Consider the following 14,881-nt stretch of genomic DNA (forward strand, 5'->3'; position numbering starts at 1 on the left):
GTGCATTGCTCTCACTTGGCATTGCTTTTGCCCTTCAGGCTCCTACTCTTGCTGGTCACCCGCCTGGTAAGTCTCGGGTGCTAGGGAGCGGTGCCATGTCCCCCCTGGCATAAGTAGGTATCCCACTGCCTTTAGAGACACCTGCTGAGTGCCAGTGACATTTCTTCTAGAGGCCCCTTTGCTTGACTTAGCTAGAGGAATTTCCCGCAGATTATAGAAGGGGCAACTGAAGCCCCTGAGGGAACCAACTGGCTGAAAATGGACCAAATAGAAACAGAACCCAGGCTTCCTTGTACCTTCTTTGGGCACCTTCATTGGCCCCTTCCCAGCCTTTAGTTTTCTTGCCGAATCTGGTTGTGGGTGAAAGCTCCCCTTTTGTGGGTGCTTTCCCGAACTTACCTCCAGTGGACTGAACCCATGCAGAAGAGCCCAGCTACCTTTGGTGTGCCGCAGCTCCTTGATTTACAAGGGTTCCCAATCTAACCGAGGGTTGCATACACATTAGGGCTTTTGTCTTGAGCCTGTGAGTGGTTGCAAACTATGAAGATTTTATATGTATTTGGAGAGGCAAAAAGAGTAACTGGGCCAATATCGTCCGCAGAAGGGGTTGGATGCCTACCCCATGTCCTCATTGTTACCTTGGTGCTATTGGGAAACTTGTGTACAACCCAGCAGGGAAGGAGATCACAAGGCAGAGGCCAAGAGCCAGTGCCTCGGCCACTCCAGCTTCCTAAGGTACAATCAAACAGCAGTGCATGCGCATGCGCCTTCCCCTCACTCTGCTCAGCTACTCCACAGTGCAGCGACAAGCATAGTCTCCTTGAATCCTGAATCTGACAATGCTATCCTGCTGACTTCGGTCATTTCCCTCGTTTCAAACAGTTTGTAAGCTTGAATAACTGTTACCTATTAACAATTCATAACCATTCTAGTCCATGCTACCTGATGCTAGTGACTTGCGTTTTACAAACGACTAAAGAATGGTGCTGATCATCTCTTCAATGTGGGTTTTCTCTTCATTTGTGTAGCTTTAAAATTTTTTTTTTTGCTTTCAAAGAAATATTTATTCACATCTTTTACCCCTTTTATTATCTATTTTTGTCCATTTAAATTGCCTTTATTACTGGAATGTAAGAATTCTTTATGTTCTAGATGTTTTAAATTAGATATATATATTTTAAAAATTCCATTATTTGGTATTTGCTCTCTCTCTCTCTCTCTCTCTCTCTCTCTCTCTCTCTCTCTCTCTCTCTCCTCTCTCTCTCTCTGTGTAAGCGTTGCCATGAGTATATGAGGGGTTTGCTGCTTTTTGGTCAGGTTGGCTGCCAGCAAACTCCAGAGCATCTCCTGTCTCCTCCCAGTCACTAGTACCTATAAATAGGTATAATAAAGTCCTCGTTATATAGATGAGATAGATGAGGATGCTGGGGGACAGAGAGTCTGGACGACTTCTCTTCTGAAGTGACCAGAACTGGTCTGGTAGAGCTGCCGTGGTCTGTGGATGGGACTAGCTTCTGGACCTCTAGTGGCCCAACTGCCAACCTTGCAGTTTGCCCGATACCTCATTCCTCTGAATGGAAACATTCTCTTTGCATGGGAGGAAGAGCTTCAGAGGCACAAGCTCACAAAACATGAAAGCCTTGGGAACTCAGCAGATTATAGGATTTCCATGGTCCCTCCCCAAGGTTATGAAAGCTAGGGAGAGGAGACTCGGTGGGGTCAGGGAGTGGCCTTCATGGCGTGTCCTCTATGCTGTGGGTTTCCTGTGGTACAGCTGCTCTTGAGCAGTCAGTGCTCCTGGAAGTCACCCCAGTGAATCTGTTCGGTTGTTAAGCTAGACTTCGAGGGAGTCTTTCTGGTCTGTAGTTGGTGCCCTGTCTTGGCTGAATAGCCTTCGCTCACATCTTTCCAGGAAAAGTAACACACCATTTGGGTTTTCAATATGTTTTTGACATGTCCAGTGGGGGGCACAGCATCTAGTACTAATACTGTTCACTGGTGGGTAGGCACGGACCAAGGCTGGTTGTTCTATGATAAAAATGAGCTAAGATCTAGGGTGTCAGGACTTGAGGAGTGGGCAGGAAGCAGCAGCTCATGTAGGGCACCATGTAACAGGTTCTGTAGACTTTGGTATCACCATAGAAATGGGAACCACCATCCGATAGCAAACCAGGTCTTGTGCCATCCCTGGCTTCTCCAGTCTCCCAGCACCCTTCTGCATTTTGTGCTTCATTCTCACAAAGCAGATGTTGGAAAGTGGCTTCCCGGGCAAGGGCTTTATTTTCTAGAGCCTAGTTCTAGATGGGTTTGTGTGGAAGGCAGTTTATCTCGGTCCAGGCCAGGTCCCTCACTATTCCCACTTGATCCTATATGCGCTCTCCTTGTTTGTCAGGCCCTTGTCAGCATCCACAGTAGCCCTGAAGGAAAGTGCTGAGGATGGCAGTGGGTTCCTGTCAGTCTAGACAGGATTGACTGTATGGGACACAGCCACGGCCCCTTTCACATCCCCACCAACTGATTCATGGACAAGAACCTTGATCATGCTAGCCATCAGGATTGTAGGGTTTGCATATTATTACAACCCCAGCTTCCTTAACCAATACATCTACGTCATCTACTTTGAGTTATGAAAGACAATTTCTGCATCAAATGGCTGAGGCAAAGCTTTGAGGAGAACACGGAGACAATGTCATGAAATCAAAGGCCCCAGTGTGTGTTAGTGTTCAAGTCTAAGTGCTCAGACTTAGGTCAAGGAGTGGTGTGCAAAACTGTTACTTCTCCCCCACAAAACACCCTGACAACAGACAGTTAAAGCAGTCATACTTTATTTCTTACAAATCATTACTTTAAAATTAAAAAAAAAAACTACCTCATGGACTTGAATTCCCTGCAGACGCCAAGTTTGCAAAAGCCTCAATGTAATGTGTGTTCTGGATGTAAAGTTAAGGCTGTCAGAATCCCTGCAGAGACAGCCTCCCCCAGAAGGTCTCCTGCATTCACCTTACTAGCTTCCAGATGAATAAAACCAAGGGTTCTTTCTATTTCTTCTGAAATTGTAATTTATTACACAACACTTACAAGTTGGACCTAGGTGTTTTACTGAATAATAATTAGAAGAGGAACAATTCTGACTTGGCTTGTCAGAAAGACTCCTTTCCACTAAGGGCTAACAGGACTATGGTAGGAATTAATGAGCCAGTCAATGGAAACTTCTTAGCTCCTCCCAAGTGCTCCCAGCATTCACAGGGGCTGCTCTGGAGTTTGGAAGAAAGCTGTGTCAATGTGGTTGGCTATTTTCATTTCCAGAGCATAATTTGCAAGTATTTGCATGTGGCATCATTACTATTACCAGTTACTGTTCAGTGTGGGCAGATGAAGAGACTTCAAACCTGAGTGGTGGAGGGAAGGAGATGGCGGGCCTACGGAAGAGCTGGTGGACTCTACCATTTACCTCCAATGACGCAGAAATACCAACCATCACCACCAAAGGGGGTCGGGGCGGTATGTTCTTAGCGTGTTCTACAGAGAAACCCAGAGGAGCAGGCCAAGAAGGTGACTGCCATGGTGAGCCTGGATGGCAGAGGCTGGTCACTGCCCTCCTCACTACCTATCAGAGCTACTCCTAGCCTGCTTCAAACCTGAGGTAGACTGCTCTCCCGGCAGGGCAGGCAAACCTGAGATGTGGGATGGACACAGGGTGTTGGGAAAGCCAGTGGTGGGCAACAGTTGAGGAAAGGGTGGCTGTTGTCATATAAATGGCTGGGTGTCATCAGAGCAGCTTTTGAAATTCCGCAGCCCTGAGTCTAAGCCCTTTCCTGTCTGTTTATGTGGATGGGTGTGGAGGTTCCTTCTGTATCCTCCTGGTGACAATGGTCTATATACTGATGAGAAGAAGGGTGTCCCACAAAGGGATGGCGGTCCTTCACTCTAAAAGTTTGAGTTGTTCGGGCCTTATACTAGGACAACTCCTCTGGCATTGCCTCTGTCTGGAATACTTATCTTCTCTTCAGTTTAGGACCTGAGAAAAGAGCACAGGCAATTCTAAAATTGAGCTCTCACTCTGTCTCAGAAGAGCAGAGTTCCCTGGCTCCCACTTGGGGACAGAGTGACTGGCAGAAGGGAGGTTGTGGAACTAGAGAAAGCAACTGGGAAGGAACCACCAGCGCTGTGGTCAGGGCCAGTGCTACTGAGACCACAGAGGAAGCTCTTCCTTCCTGGCCTTCTCAGAGCCATCACTGTCGTTCTGGGCTGCTCTGTTTGCACCTCAAAACATTAAAGTCCATCTGCTGCTGGTGTTTTGACCATTATAGGAAACTACCTGGCTGCCTTGCCTTCTGCAGACATTAGGCATTGACTTTCTGTTTTGGGAAGAGAAGGCACTCTGCATGGATTTGCAAGGCACAGCCTCAGAATCCTGTGTGCATGCACGGCACCCATGAGGAGCACACTTGAAGATGCTGGGCTGGCCCAGAATATGCTGGCCACAGATGCTCGGTGGTTAACACCTCAAGACCCCAGTGTTCAAGCCTGGTGCTGGAAGTGGGTGGAGGGCCTTCAGGCAGAACCTATCAGTAACCCTTATCCTACCTGAGAGTACAGTGCTTTGAGCCCATCCCTCTGGGGGCTTACAAAGTTCCTGGGAAAGGCAGAACTACAGACATAGCCAAGAGAGAGAGAGAGAGAGAGAGAGAGAGAGAGAGAGAGAGAGAGAGAGAGAGAGAGAGACAGAGAGAGACAGAGAGAGACAGAGAGAGACAGAGGGAGAGAGACAGAGAGACAGAGAGACAGAGAGACAGAGAGAGAGAGAGAATATGAATGGCAGAAGGAATCCTGGTTTTGGGAGCCCCGGGACTTCAGTCTCACAGTTGCTTGAGTCTGGTATTCTTGAGCCTTCTCTGGCTAGAGATAATGCTAATATCCCACAGAGGCAGCTTTTCGCAGAGCATTAGAAAAATGGGGACTTTCTTTCCCAATAACAATGAGAATTTATTCTGAGGCTTTGTGATAAGAAATGAGAAAGGAAACCCTTCCTAGAGGCAAGAGGAGCAGAAAACCATTGTAACAAAAGGCACAGACTTCTCATTACGCGTGATTACTCTTTCAGTGCGCACATCCACAAGCCCATTCTTTGGTTTAAAATGAAGGGCTCTTAAGTCTCATGATCTCTGCTGTATCTGGCTTGATGAAGGAAAACTGACCCGGAGAGGCCGGGAGGAGGAGGATTGCTTTACTCTTCTCCAGCTGCCTCACGGGATTGCTCCCTTGCTGTGGGCTGTGATACTTGTTTACTGGAGACTGTCTTTGGGGTGAATGTGGAAAGGCAGAGTCCCTGTAAAGAGCAACATCTCCGGTTTAATAACAGTTCCTCCCGCTCCTCCCCCAGGGCATCAGGACAGACGCCCCGTGGTAAAAGCTGCGGTGCAGGGTGGTGTTCTGGTGAGTGTCTTGGTGCCCTCTGAGGAGTGCAAATACTTCTTCCTGGAGACAGTTTAAAGACAGAACCGCAGGGCTCTGAAGACAAATTTCATTGCATCCCTCCTCCCCCTTATTAGCTCAAAAACAAACAAACCTTCAACCTCTTGGGTGCAGCATTTAATTCACAGAGAAAGACAAAGGCAGCAAAAAATGACCTACATTCTGGGAGGCTTAGTGAAGAATTAACCCTATTTACAGAAAATGTGCTTGTGTGGGGCTCTGGAAGTCTTGGCTATACTGAGCAGTCCACCAGGTGAGGGGCAAGTCTGTGACAGGAAAGGCCACTGAGCTTGGGACTAGGTAGGCTCTGGATGACTCCTAAACAAACGCATTTCACTGGGTGACACTGGCAGCCTAGGGACCCTTCCCACACCCCACAAGTACTTGGGATAACCACAGTAACTTTATTATGTAAAGCAAATTAGCCCAGGGCCTGGCATCAGGGGTTCTGATCACCTCACTGTAATCAGGGGCCCGGCAGCTGCCCCCAGACAAGGACTTAGAAGAGATTCTTACACATGTTCAAGGAAAAAGTCTGTCTCTTTTCCCTTCCCACATTCTTCCTGACTTTGGTCCACCTGTTTTTCTCTTCTTTTCGTTCCTTCCCTCCTTCCTTCCTTCCTTCCTTCCTTCCTTCCTTCCTTCCTTCCTTCCTTCCTTCCTCCCTCCTTCCTTCCTTCCTCTCTTCCTTCCAACCCCTAGTGCCAGTACTTTCTGTGTGTGCTAGAGCTTACATGGAAGGTGCCTGGGAAGGGAAGCTCCCTGGGTGTCTCGCTGGGTGAGCAGGCTCATGGGCCACCATTTCCAGATGTTTCTGAGCTGACCATTGACGGGTCCAGCCTGCCTTCAGTCTTCTGTTCTTGCACGCCCTAGTGTGCCGACTGTGTGATGCTCTTCCTATACTGAAAATGAGCACACTGAAATCCAATCCCACTGTCTTCCTTCTAGGGAGAATCAGATGGGTGGCTCCCCTCTACCAAGTTCCTAGCTCTGAAAGCCGAAAGTCTTGGGGCACCTTGCTGTCTAACCTTCGTCTTGCCTCTCACTTTGCAAACGGGACTAAACCCTTTCTCTGGGCATCTTAGACATGTCTCCGCTGCTTCCCCAGGCCTGTCTGTTCACACCAAAATGGTGCCCTGACTTGTCTGGCACCTAGGAGTGTCAAGGGTCCCCTTTCTCCTTGAAGGTGGCATCATTCACATGCTTTTGTTTCCTGAGGTCAGTCCTGTCCACAGAAAGTCAGTGTGACTGCAGCTTGTCTCTAAAGACTCCCATACCCTGTAGCCAAGTAAAGGTCCCAGCCGTGGACTCTAAGTCCCTCCCCTGTCCGCCCGACTCAGAAGCCTTCCACCAACCATTTATCTGCTTTGCTTTCAGACCAGTTCCCCATTCTTCCTTAATAGAGCCAACTTCGCACCATGCTTAAGCACACCCACCTGAGTAGGACGGAATGGTCACTTTTAATCTTTCTTCCTAGTGAATGCACTAAGACTCGGTTATGTGAGAAGAGGCAGAATGGGTCGGCTGTGAGTGACTTCATTCATGCCGCCTTCTTCTTCTACACGGTTTTCGGTCAATCGAACAACTACAGCCTTCTTACTGTCTTGAGTCTTTGAAATCCTTTCAGTTTGAGGGCAAGGCCTAAACTGCTTTGTTGGATCAGTGTGTGTGTGTGTGTGTGTGTGTGTGTGTGTGTGTGTGTGTGTGTGTGTTTGATGTTTCCATGAGCTTTTTCTTTGTACTACAACTCTCTCCCTCTGGCAGCATGAAGAATGATGATTTCTTCTTGTGGAGACTAATGCATTGCTCTCCACTCAATGAATATTGTTACCTGACTCCCATTCCAAGCTGGAGGGAGTCTAGATTCACAGAGGAATAGAACCTTACTAACTTTAGAGTATGACTGTAATTCTACTTGTGAAGCACCCGTTCCCAGAGGACTAGCCAGTGATGGATGCCACTGTCAGAAACCCAGATGCACACATTCATACATCAGCCAGGAAATTATATAAACAGCTCACCCAGCAGGCCAGAGCTGACTCACCCATTAGCTCCCTATGGGAAGAGAGGTGTCAGGAAACCCGAGGCAGCAGCAGGAAACAGACAAAGGAGGAGTTAGAAGAGGATTAGATTTGCACACACACACACACACACACACACACACACACACACACACACACACACACACACACACACCCTGCTCCCCCCAACCTCTGCTGAGGGTAGCAGCCATAGGCTAGGGCCTGGGGTTTGCAGTGAGTCACAGTGCTGTGTGGTCAGGACCGCAGGCAGTTGGTTTGGAAACACTGCACTGGAAGCTTGCTGTCAGCTGTTTGTGTGTAAACAGACACACGTCTTTATCTTTACATAGAAACAGAGGTCTACATTTTCCTTAGGAGTAGATGCCACCTACTAGACTAAGCCCACACTATGACGTTTCGTCTGCCTTTGGAGAGTCTATGTTGCCCCCAGCAGCATGGGGGTAGAGGCTGGTTGGCCAAGAGGGTGTCTGAGGAATAAGGGCGCTACAGGTGTGGAAGAGTAGAGAGCAGTCCAGCAGGCCCACCAGTAGCTCAGGAACAGAGGGCAGGGCGACTTATCGATAACGGCAAGCCAAAGCATTGACATTCTTGACCACATAAAAGCCCATGGTGACCGGAGGGATGACCAATGTCCGGCCGGCCCGCAGGGGGCGGGGCTTCAGTTCTGGAAGGGTCCCGTCGTCCACCATCACTAAGGGCTGGCCATTGAGCTGCACTGACCTACAGCAGGGGAGAGAGGGGTTCATTATCACATACTTGCATCTTGAATTTGACAGGTAAGAGAATTGACATGCGACTTGTTCAGAATTCTGAAATGACAAAGACAAGCCACAGCTCCAATGTTTCAAGTTGAAGAGAGAGTATATCTAATATGTAATAGATGTTTCCACTGTAGCAGTAACGACAAAACCCATGGCAATGTGGACCCCTGTGACCATACTCGCATCCCCTGGTTGTTTTTATTCTTTCTGTGTAACTAAACATTTTCAGCTCATAGAAGGGGACTACATCCATAGCAGACTTTGAAAAGGCAAACAGCTCATCTTAGGCTGAATGGAAGGGAATGGCAGCCATCTTTGGCATAAGATACAGGATCCCAGCAGCTTCTTATCTCTTCCTGATACTGTTCAGGTATACGGATGGGAAAAAATTCAGATCAGGGTGCTGGCTGGAGATACGGCTGCAGATCACTTTCAGACAACCAGCACTGCCCAGTGCAAGCTCGACCTCTGTGGTGACAACACGGCATGATGTCACTTGAACTATAAGGAGATTGGAATGTTGTCACCTGAGATAGAGACCTCTGTTTGCTCTTCCTTCTGTGTTATGAAGGACAGACAGGTTTAGAGAGAGGTAATCGGACCCATGCTTGATAGAGCAGCGAATCCCAGAGATGAATGTGCTCTAGGTGGCACCCAATGCAGAGCAGGGAAGAGGAGCTCCAGGCCTGGCACCACATGGGTAGACTTGGGCTGAGTCCGGCTCCACCGGAGCAGAGGGAGCAGCCCACTGTCTTGTTGGAATGAGCGGGGAGTGAGTGAATAGGCAGGAGACTCCCCTCTGGACGGTGTGGGGGAGGGGAGTGGAGTGAAGGGCAGTATTGACTTCATCAAATCTGTAAGAAGCTCTTGATTCCAAATGTCAGGTGTACCTTTACTTTGTCACTGCGAAGACGCCTATGTATTGGAGGGGCAAGTGGGGAAGGGTCCAGATTCAGAAGCAGCCTAGGGCAGGTTATGTTTTTCTTTTTTTTTCAGATTTATTTATTTATTTATTTATTTATTTATTTATTTATTTATTTATTATATACAAGTTCACTGTAGCTGTCTTCAGATACACCAGAAGAGGGCATCGGATCCCATTACAGATGGTTGTGAGCCACCATGTGGTTGCTGGGAATTGAACTCATGACCTCTGGAAGAGCAGTCAGTGCTCTTAACCGCTGAGCCATCTCTCCAGCCCCCAGGTTATGTTTTTCTAGTTTATTTTATTTTAGGTGGTGTGGGTATCCAATAACATGAATTAACTTTCTAAAGCACACTTGAGTGCATCCCACCTCTCTGCTTGCAAACCTCAGTCCTCCTTATATGTAGAACCAAGTGCAAGGAACTAGGCTACATGCTCTAGGTTCGGATGCTGCCAGAGTGCCCGTGCCTCTGGGTTCTGAGAAGTGCAGTGCAAAGCATGATAAGCAAATGCTCAACCTTCAGCAGTAGCTGCTCTGCACCAGCCCTCCTGCACCTCCTCACTGCGGGTTAGAGGTAGAACCAGGAGCGTGGGCAAGACGGACTGAACCCCCCAATTTTAGGAGTGAGGTCAGCCACTTACCTGCTCTGCCCTGAAGCTTCTGCACCTGTGAGAACATCCCATAGCTACAGTGCAAATGAGGTGAGTTAAGAGCACAGAGGAGCTTTGGAGGCCTAAGAACCAGGCCACGGGAGGCCTGTCTGCTGTTATTCTCGTGGTCACTGCGGACTACTCTGCTTCTGGTCATTCTTGGCTTCTCTATGGAACTGAGTTTCTCATTGCCCCTTTCTGCAGAGCAACACGCCCCCACCCCCGACTCCCAGCTCCCACTGCTCTTTTTCCTCTCCCTTGGTTCACTAACATCTCTGCACACTGCTTCCTGTTGGTGGGAGCCATTCCTTTCTTACCTGCCACCCAGATGCAGAGTCCCGTGCTTTATCCTTGGCTCTTCTTAGATCGTGGGTTCCTTTTAGGGGGTGTTACCCTCACCCGTGACCTTGATTAGTAGTCACGAGTCATCGATTCCTGAGGCCACATCTCCACCCAGGCCCTTCTTTTGGACTTACTACTTCTACTGAGCAGCCCCGCAGAGTTTTCAAAGTCACACGGTCCAGTTCAAACCCTGTCACATCTATGACAGTGCCACCAAATAGCCATTACACAAGTAGAAAGCTGGGAGTCTTCTGAGACGACTTCTCCAACCCCCACAGCCAGCATCCCAGAGTCAAACCTATTCTGTCTTTAATGTTTGCTAAGTCCGCTGTGTTTCGCCTTCATCCCTGTCACTGTAGCTGAGTACCTGCCTCTCCTAGCGTGCCTCTCGGCCTCCTGCTTACAGATGCTCTGTTGGCGCTGCACTGCCTGGCGCCTCCTACCCCTCCCGTATGATGCTGACCGGCTACCTCTCTACTTTCAGTCCTGGGGTCTCCAGGCTTCAGTCCGGCTGTGGGCTGCATGGGCAGGTGAGGTATGAGCAGTTAATGTGAGGACGTCACCAATACATATGTATGCAAAGGTGGTTTAGAATTTTAAAAATGCCTTACACATAGATGGAGTGAATTTTTTCAGAGGAAAGTGTTAAGCAGCTAATGTACAGTGGGATTAAAATATTCAGGGGGCATGGCTGAGATGAACAAGATACAGGTTAACTTAAAACTGTTATAAACTCATTATTTTGGGGGAAGACACTTTTATTGTACTTGAAAAGATAATTCCATTTTTATTCATGTGAACACGCGTGGGCCACTCTCAGCGGCTGTAGGCTGCCTGATTTGGGTGCTAGTAACCAAAGCTGGTCCTCTGAGAGAGCAGAAAACACTGTTAACCAGTGAGCTGTCTCTCCAGCCCAAGGAAGAGACTTTATGGTAAAGACTGGTGTGAGAAAGCATGGCATTTGTCTGAGCTTCAAAGGAACCTCTGTATTTGAAGAAGCTGGGTGTCTTCTCTCCGGCTTGTGCAAATCAAGTGGCTGGAGGTTTTATTTCTGGGTCCTTTGGGGAGACGAAGCCTCCACTAGCCGGCAGCTGGCCTTCCTCTCTCAGTCTTGCCAAGGGGAGCCCTTGAGGTCTGCTTGGTTGCTCTGGACAACCTTCTCTAACCCTTGGGCAAGGGAGGCTCTCTTGGCTTCCTCAGCCTCCTTTCTCTGTGGTGTAGTGATTTACTGCTTTGTTTCTCACTGGCTGAGAAAACAGTGCAGGGGGGTGGTTTATAAGGCAGGGAGGGAACCAACATTTTTTTTTTTGGAACAAGTGAATGGTCTTTGGGACCCTTTGCAAAATTTCTAGGCTTCCCCCATTAATTTCTGTGCTTTAGAGAGGCTCCCTGGAGGTTTGCAGAGAGTGCCTTTATAGATTCTATTAACTAGCAATTACTCTGCCTCTCAGTGGAGATGTTAGATAAGATCTGAATTATCACTGATTCTCACAGTCACTCAACAGACACCTTATTCCCACCTGACAGGAGGCCATTGATCATCGCTAGTGTTTTTCATCACAAAAGAAGAAGAAGAAGAAGAAGAAGAAGAAGAAGAAGAAGAAGAAGAAGAAGAAGAAGGAAAAAAGGACAGAAGAAAAGATCTGCATGGCTGTCTCTTGGCTAGGCTGACACCATTACAGAGGGACAACGTGCTTCAGTACTGCTCCTGTCCTCTTCTCTACTTAACGCTTTCCTTTGAATATTTATCACCTGTGAAATCATATCACGCTAAATGCAGCACCGCCCTTCCGCTGTACACAGTGAGGAATCTGCACCTTTGCAATTGCATCCGCGGTGAAAGAGCAGGCCATGGATTGCGGAACATTTTGGTGTGAAAGGCGAGGTTCTTGGACTTGCTTTGCCTGGGCTCCTTCAATCCAGGGGTGCAGCAGCCTCATGTTCCACAAGAGCGAATCGAAGTCCAGAGGGTCTAAACCGTATTGAGTCACAGAGCCCGGAGAGGCAGGCCTGATAGTGCAGGGGTTCCCTTACCCACAGTCTTGCCTGGCCTTCATGACAGGGCTAAAGTGCCCTGTGCAATATGCAAAGCTTTGATATTTTTGTAACCGTGCCACTGAGACACTGAGACAGGGTCAGAGAGGTTAAGTGGCCTTGGCAGGGTCACAGAACTAGTAAGCAGGTAAGCCGGGGCTAGCCTATTGACCACCTCCTCTTATTTCATGCTGTCTGTCAGATTTCGGGTGGTGCTTACCAAGATCTTGTTTCTTTCTTTGATGTTCTTATCATTCAGTCTTTATCATCATCTCCCTCCCTGGGTCCCGACTTATCATCAACAGAGTGCTGGACAGTCCAGCCAAGCAAGGCTGAGCCATTTCCCTTAGCTTCCCAGCTTCCGGGAATTGCTCAGGGTACCTAAACTATCCAAATATTGGGACAACTGTGTTTTATTGCCTTTTGTTTTTACAGAGTTTGAGTTACTTTCCAATTTCTAAGCCTGTTTTCTCAGTTTTACATGTTAATTGAAATGGGATTCAATGTGTCAATTCAGAGTCAAGACCTCCGCCCCCCGGTTCTCCCTGGGAGCATCATAGCCCGGCCACTGCACCTCTTGCTTGTCTGCAGTGTCTGGTCCTCATGTCTTATGGTTCTTAGCAGTCGTAGGGGTTTGAATCCTCTTGGGTCCCAGGGCAGAAAGTCTAATGACCACCTCCTTTTGCAACCTTGTCTCTGTGCGTGTTTTTATGGGGTTGTTTTATCAGAAGCAGACTTGGGAGCTGGTGTCTGGTTTGACTGGCATTTTGGGGGCCTTGAAGGGAAGATAATAAGACCCCAGATCTACCTCAGACACTGAGTTTAGGTTTCTCCAGAGGATGGAGTAACAGACAGGTCAGATGAACCCTAGGTCTCCTTTGCCCTAACTGTTTGTCATCCAGGCCCCCCAGACCTAACAGCTAGCTTAAGGCAAAGTTCAATGCCTAATCTAGAATGATCCTGAACAAACAGATATCTGAGCATATCGCTCACCTGTCTAAACATCCACTGGCTCGTAGAGTGTCATTTGAAGCCCCCCTAGGCCAGCCCTTTTATCAGCATCTCCAGCTCCTTAGAGGTGCATTCTAACTTCTACCCACTCTAATCCCTGTCTACCACCTCCTACACCCTGTGCTGTAATTTCTCTGGTTAGTTTTTCTAATCTCAGGGTTCTGTCTTTGTTGTTTCTATTGTTTGGAACTTACTTCACACGCTGCCCCCAGCTGCTGCTGTGTCTTCTTCTTTAAAACTGATTTTTAATTTTTTGTGTGGATGGAGGGGGCGGTATGTGTACACTAATGCAAGCCTCTACGGAGGCCAGAAGAGCGTCTCTGGAGGCAGGGCTACAGGAGATTGCAAACTCCTCAATGTGCACGCTGGGAATCAAACTGGGTCCTCTGCAAGAACAGAACCTGCTCTTAACTGCTGAACTGTCTCTCCAGCCCTTTAACTCCTTTCCTTGATCGTCTTGCTTGTTTTTTAGATCAGGTACAAGTGCCCCTCAAAACCGTTCCATGATTCCCTGCACTTCTTGGGCCTCGACTTGGACTGTGAAATTGTGGCTGCTTGTCCTCACCCCAGATAGGAGGGCTGGTGACTGTCTTGCTCTTTATTCTCTTATCTGTCCACAACAGGTACAGCCTACATTACAGGAACATTAAAGGTAACTATGCATTCAGAAGGACCACAGCTCAGAAGGAAAAGACAACAGATTGCCAAGTCCAGAAACTGAATTCAGTCTAGATTGCAGACATTAAATGTGTAGGTCTAGATAGTTTTCCGGCTACTTCCGGTAGGCTTCTAGACTGTAAATAATGCGATTGAAGGCAAGACAGAAGGAGCAGGGACAGGAGTCAGAACAAATAAGAATGTGGGTTAGTGTGTATGTGCTTCAAACAGTTGGCTCTCTTCTAGCTCGACACTAATTCGACACTAATTTTTGTCCACTAGGGGGCACTCTTGTTCTATACAACAGCGAGGGGGAGCGCCAGGCGGGAGGGTCGCTCCCAGGAAGCCAAACTTGTCCTCAAGTCCCTGCTGTCCTCACCCCATTTCCCCAAGGCCGGGAGGTGTACCTTGCGCTTAGTGTGTCAAAGAAACAAATCGTAATATCAATCAAACCCAAACCCAAACTGCACTGTGGCCCCTTGGCTGGGGTCCCGTCTGGAGTGGGGCCCAATATTAGGGAAGCGCGCGATGCAGGGATGCAGTTCCCGGGCGGTGCGGGCTTCCCAGCCGGAGTGCCTGGGGGATCTCGCCGCAGGTGCGGAATCGCTGGCCTGGGCGCCAGGCTCTCCGGGGTTCTGGGTCCCCCGCCGCCCCTGGCCGCACCTGTTAGTGCAGCTTCCCGAGCTGGGCTGGGAAACTGGTGTGCGCAGCTGCCCTGCCCTCCTCCAGGTCAGTGCCAGGTTAGAGCCAGAGGAGCATCAGAGGGGCCCAGCCAGGTTTCAGAACCGTGGGTTTCCTTTCTGTTCCAGGAGAGGCAGAGGAAAGGAAATTCCTTTCACATGGCCCTGAGAAATGCCGATGCATCGACGATGGCGGCCAAGGCTTCCATGATTGTGTCTTATGATTCTGTCTTTTGGACGGGGCAAGGCTCTGGGTCCTCTCGGAGCGCTCTTATCCCCCCAATGGCCCTTCTTTCAACCGTG

At 48.7% G+C, this 14,881-nt stretch overlaps 1 protein-coding gene across 3 annotated transcripts in view; it reads right to left on the reverse strand.

Moving 5' to 3' along the window:
* Positions 1–5,577: 5,577 nt before the first annotated feature.
* Hpse2 (heparanase 2 (inactive)) overlaps positions 5,578–14,881 on the reverse strand; it is a 699,168-nt gene continuing 689,864 nt past the window's right edge. For 2 of the 3 annotated variants that reach the window (XM_039085865.2, XM_063270025.1), the window contains exon 11: positions 5,580–8,237. In XM_039085865.2, coding sequence (XP_038941793.1) covers positions 8,072–8,237 — 166 coding nt within the window. In that variant the 3' untranslated portion in view covers positions 5,580–8,071. Of the gene's footprint in view, positions 8,238–14,881 lie in introns of all 3 variants that reach the window. The other variant, NM_001415809.1, reaches the window with a different exon arrangement.

Source organism: Rattus norvegicus, chromosome 1, assembly GCF_036323735.1.
Source record: "Rattus norvegicus strain BN/NHsdMcwi chromosome 1, GRCr8, whole genome shotgun sequence".
Taxonomy (NCBI): domain Eukaryota; kingdom Metazoa; phylum Chordata; class Mammalia; order Rodentia; family Muridae; genus Rattus; species Rattus norvegicus.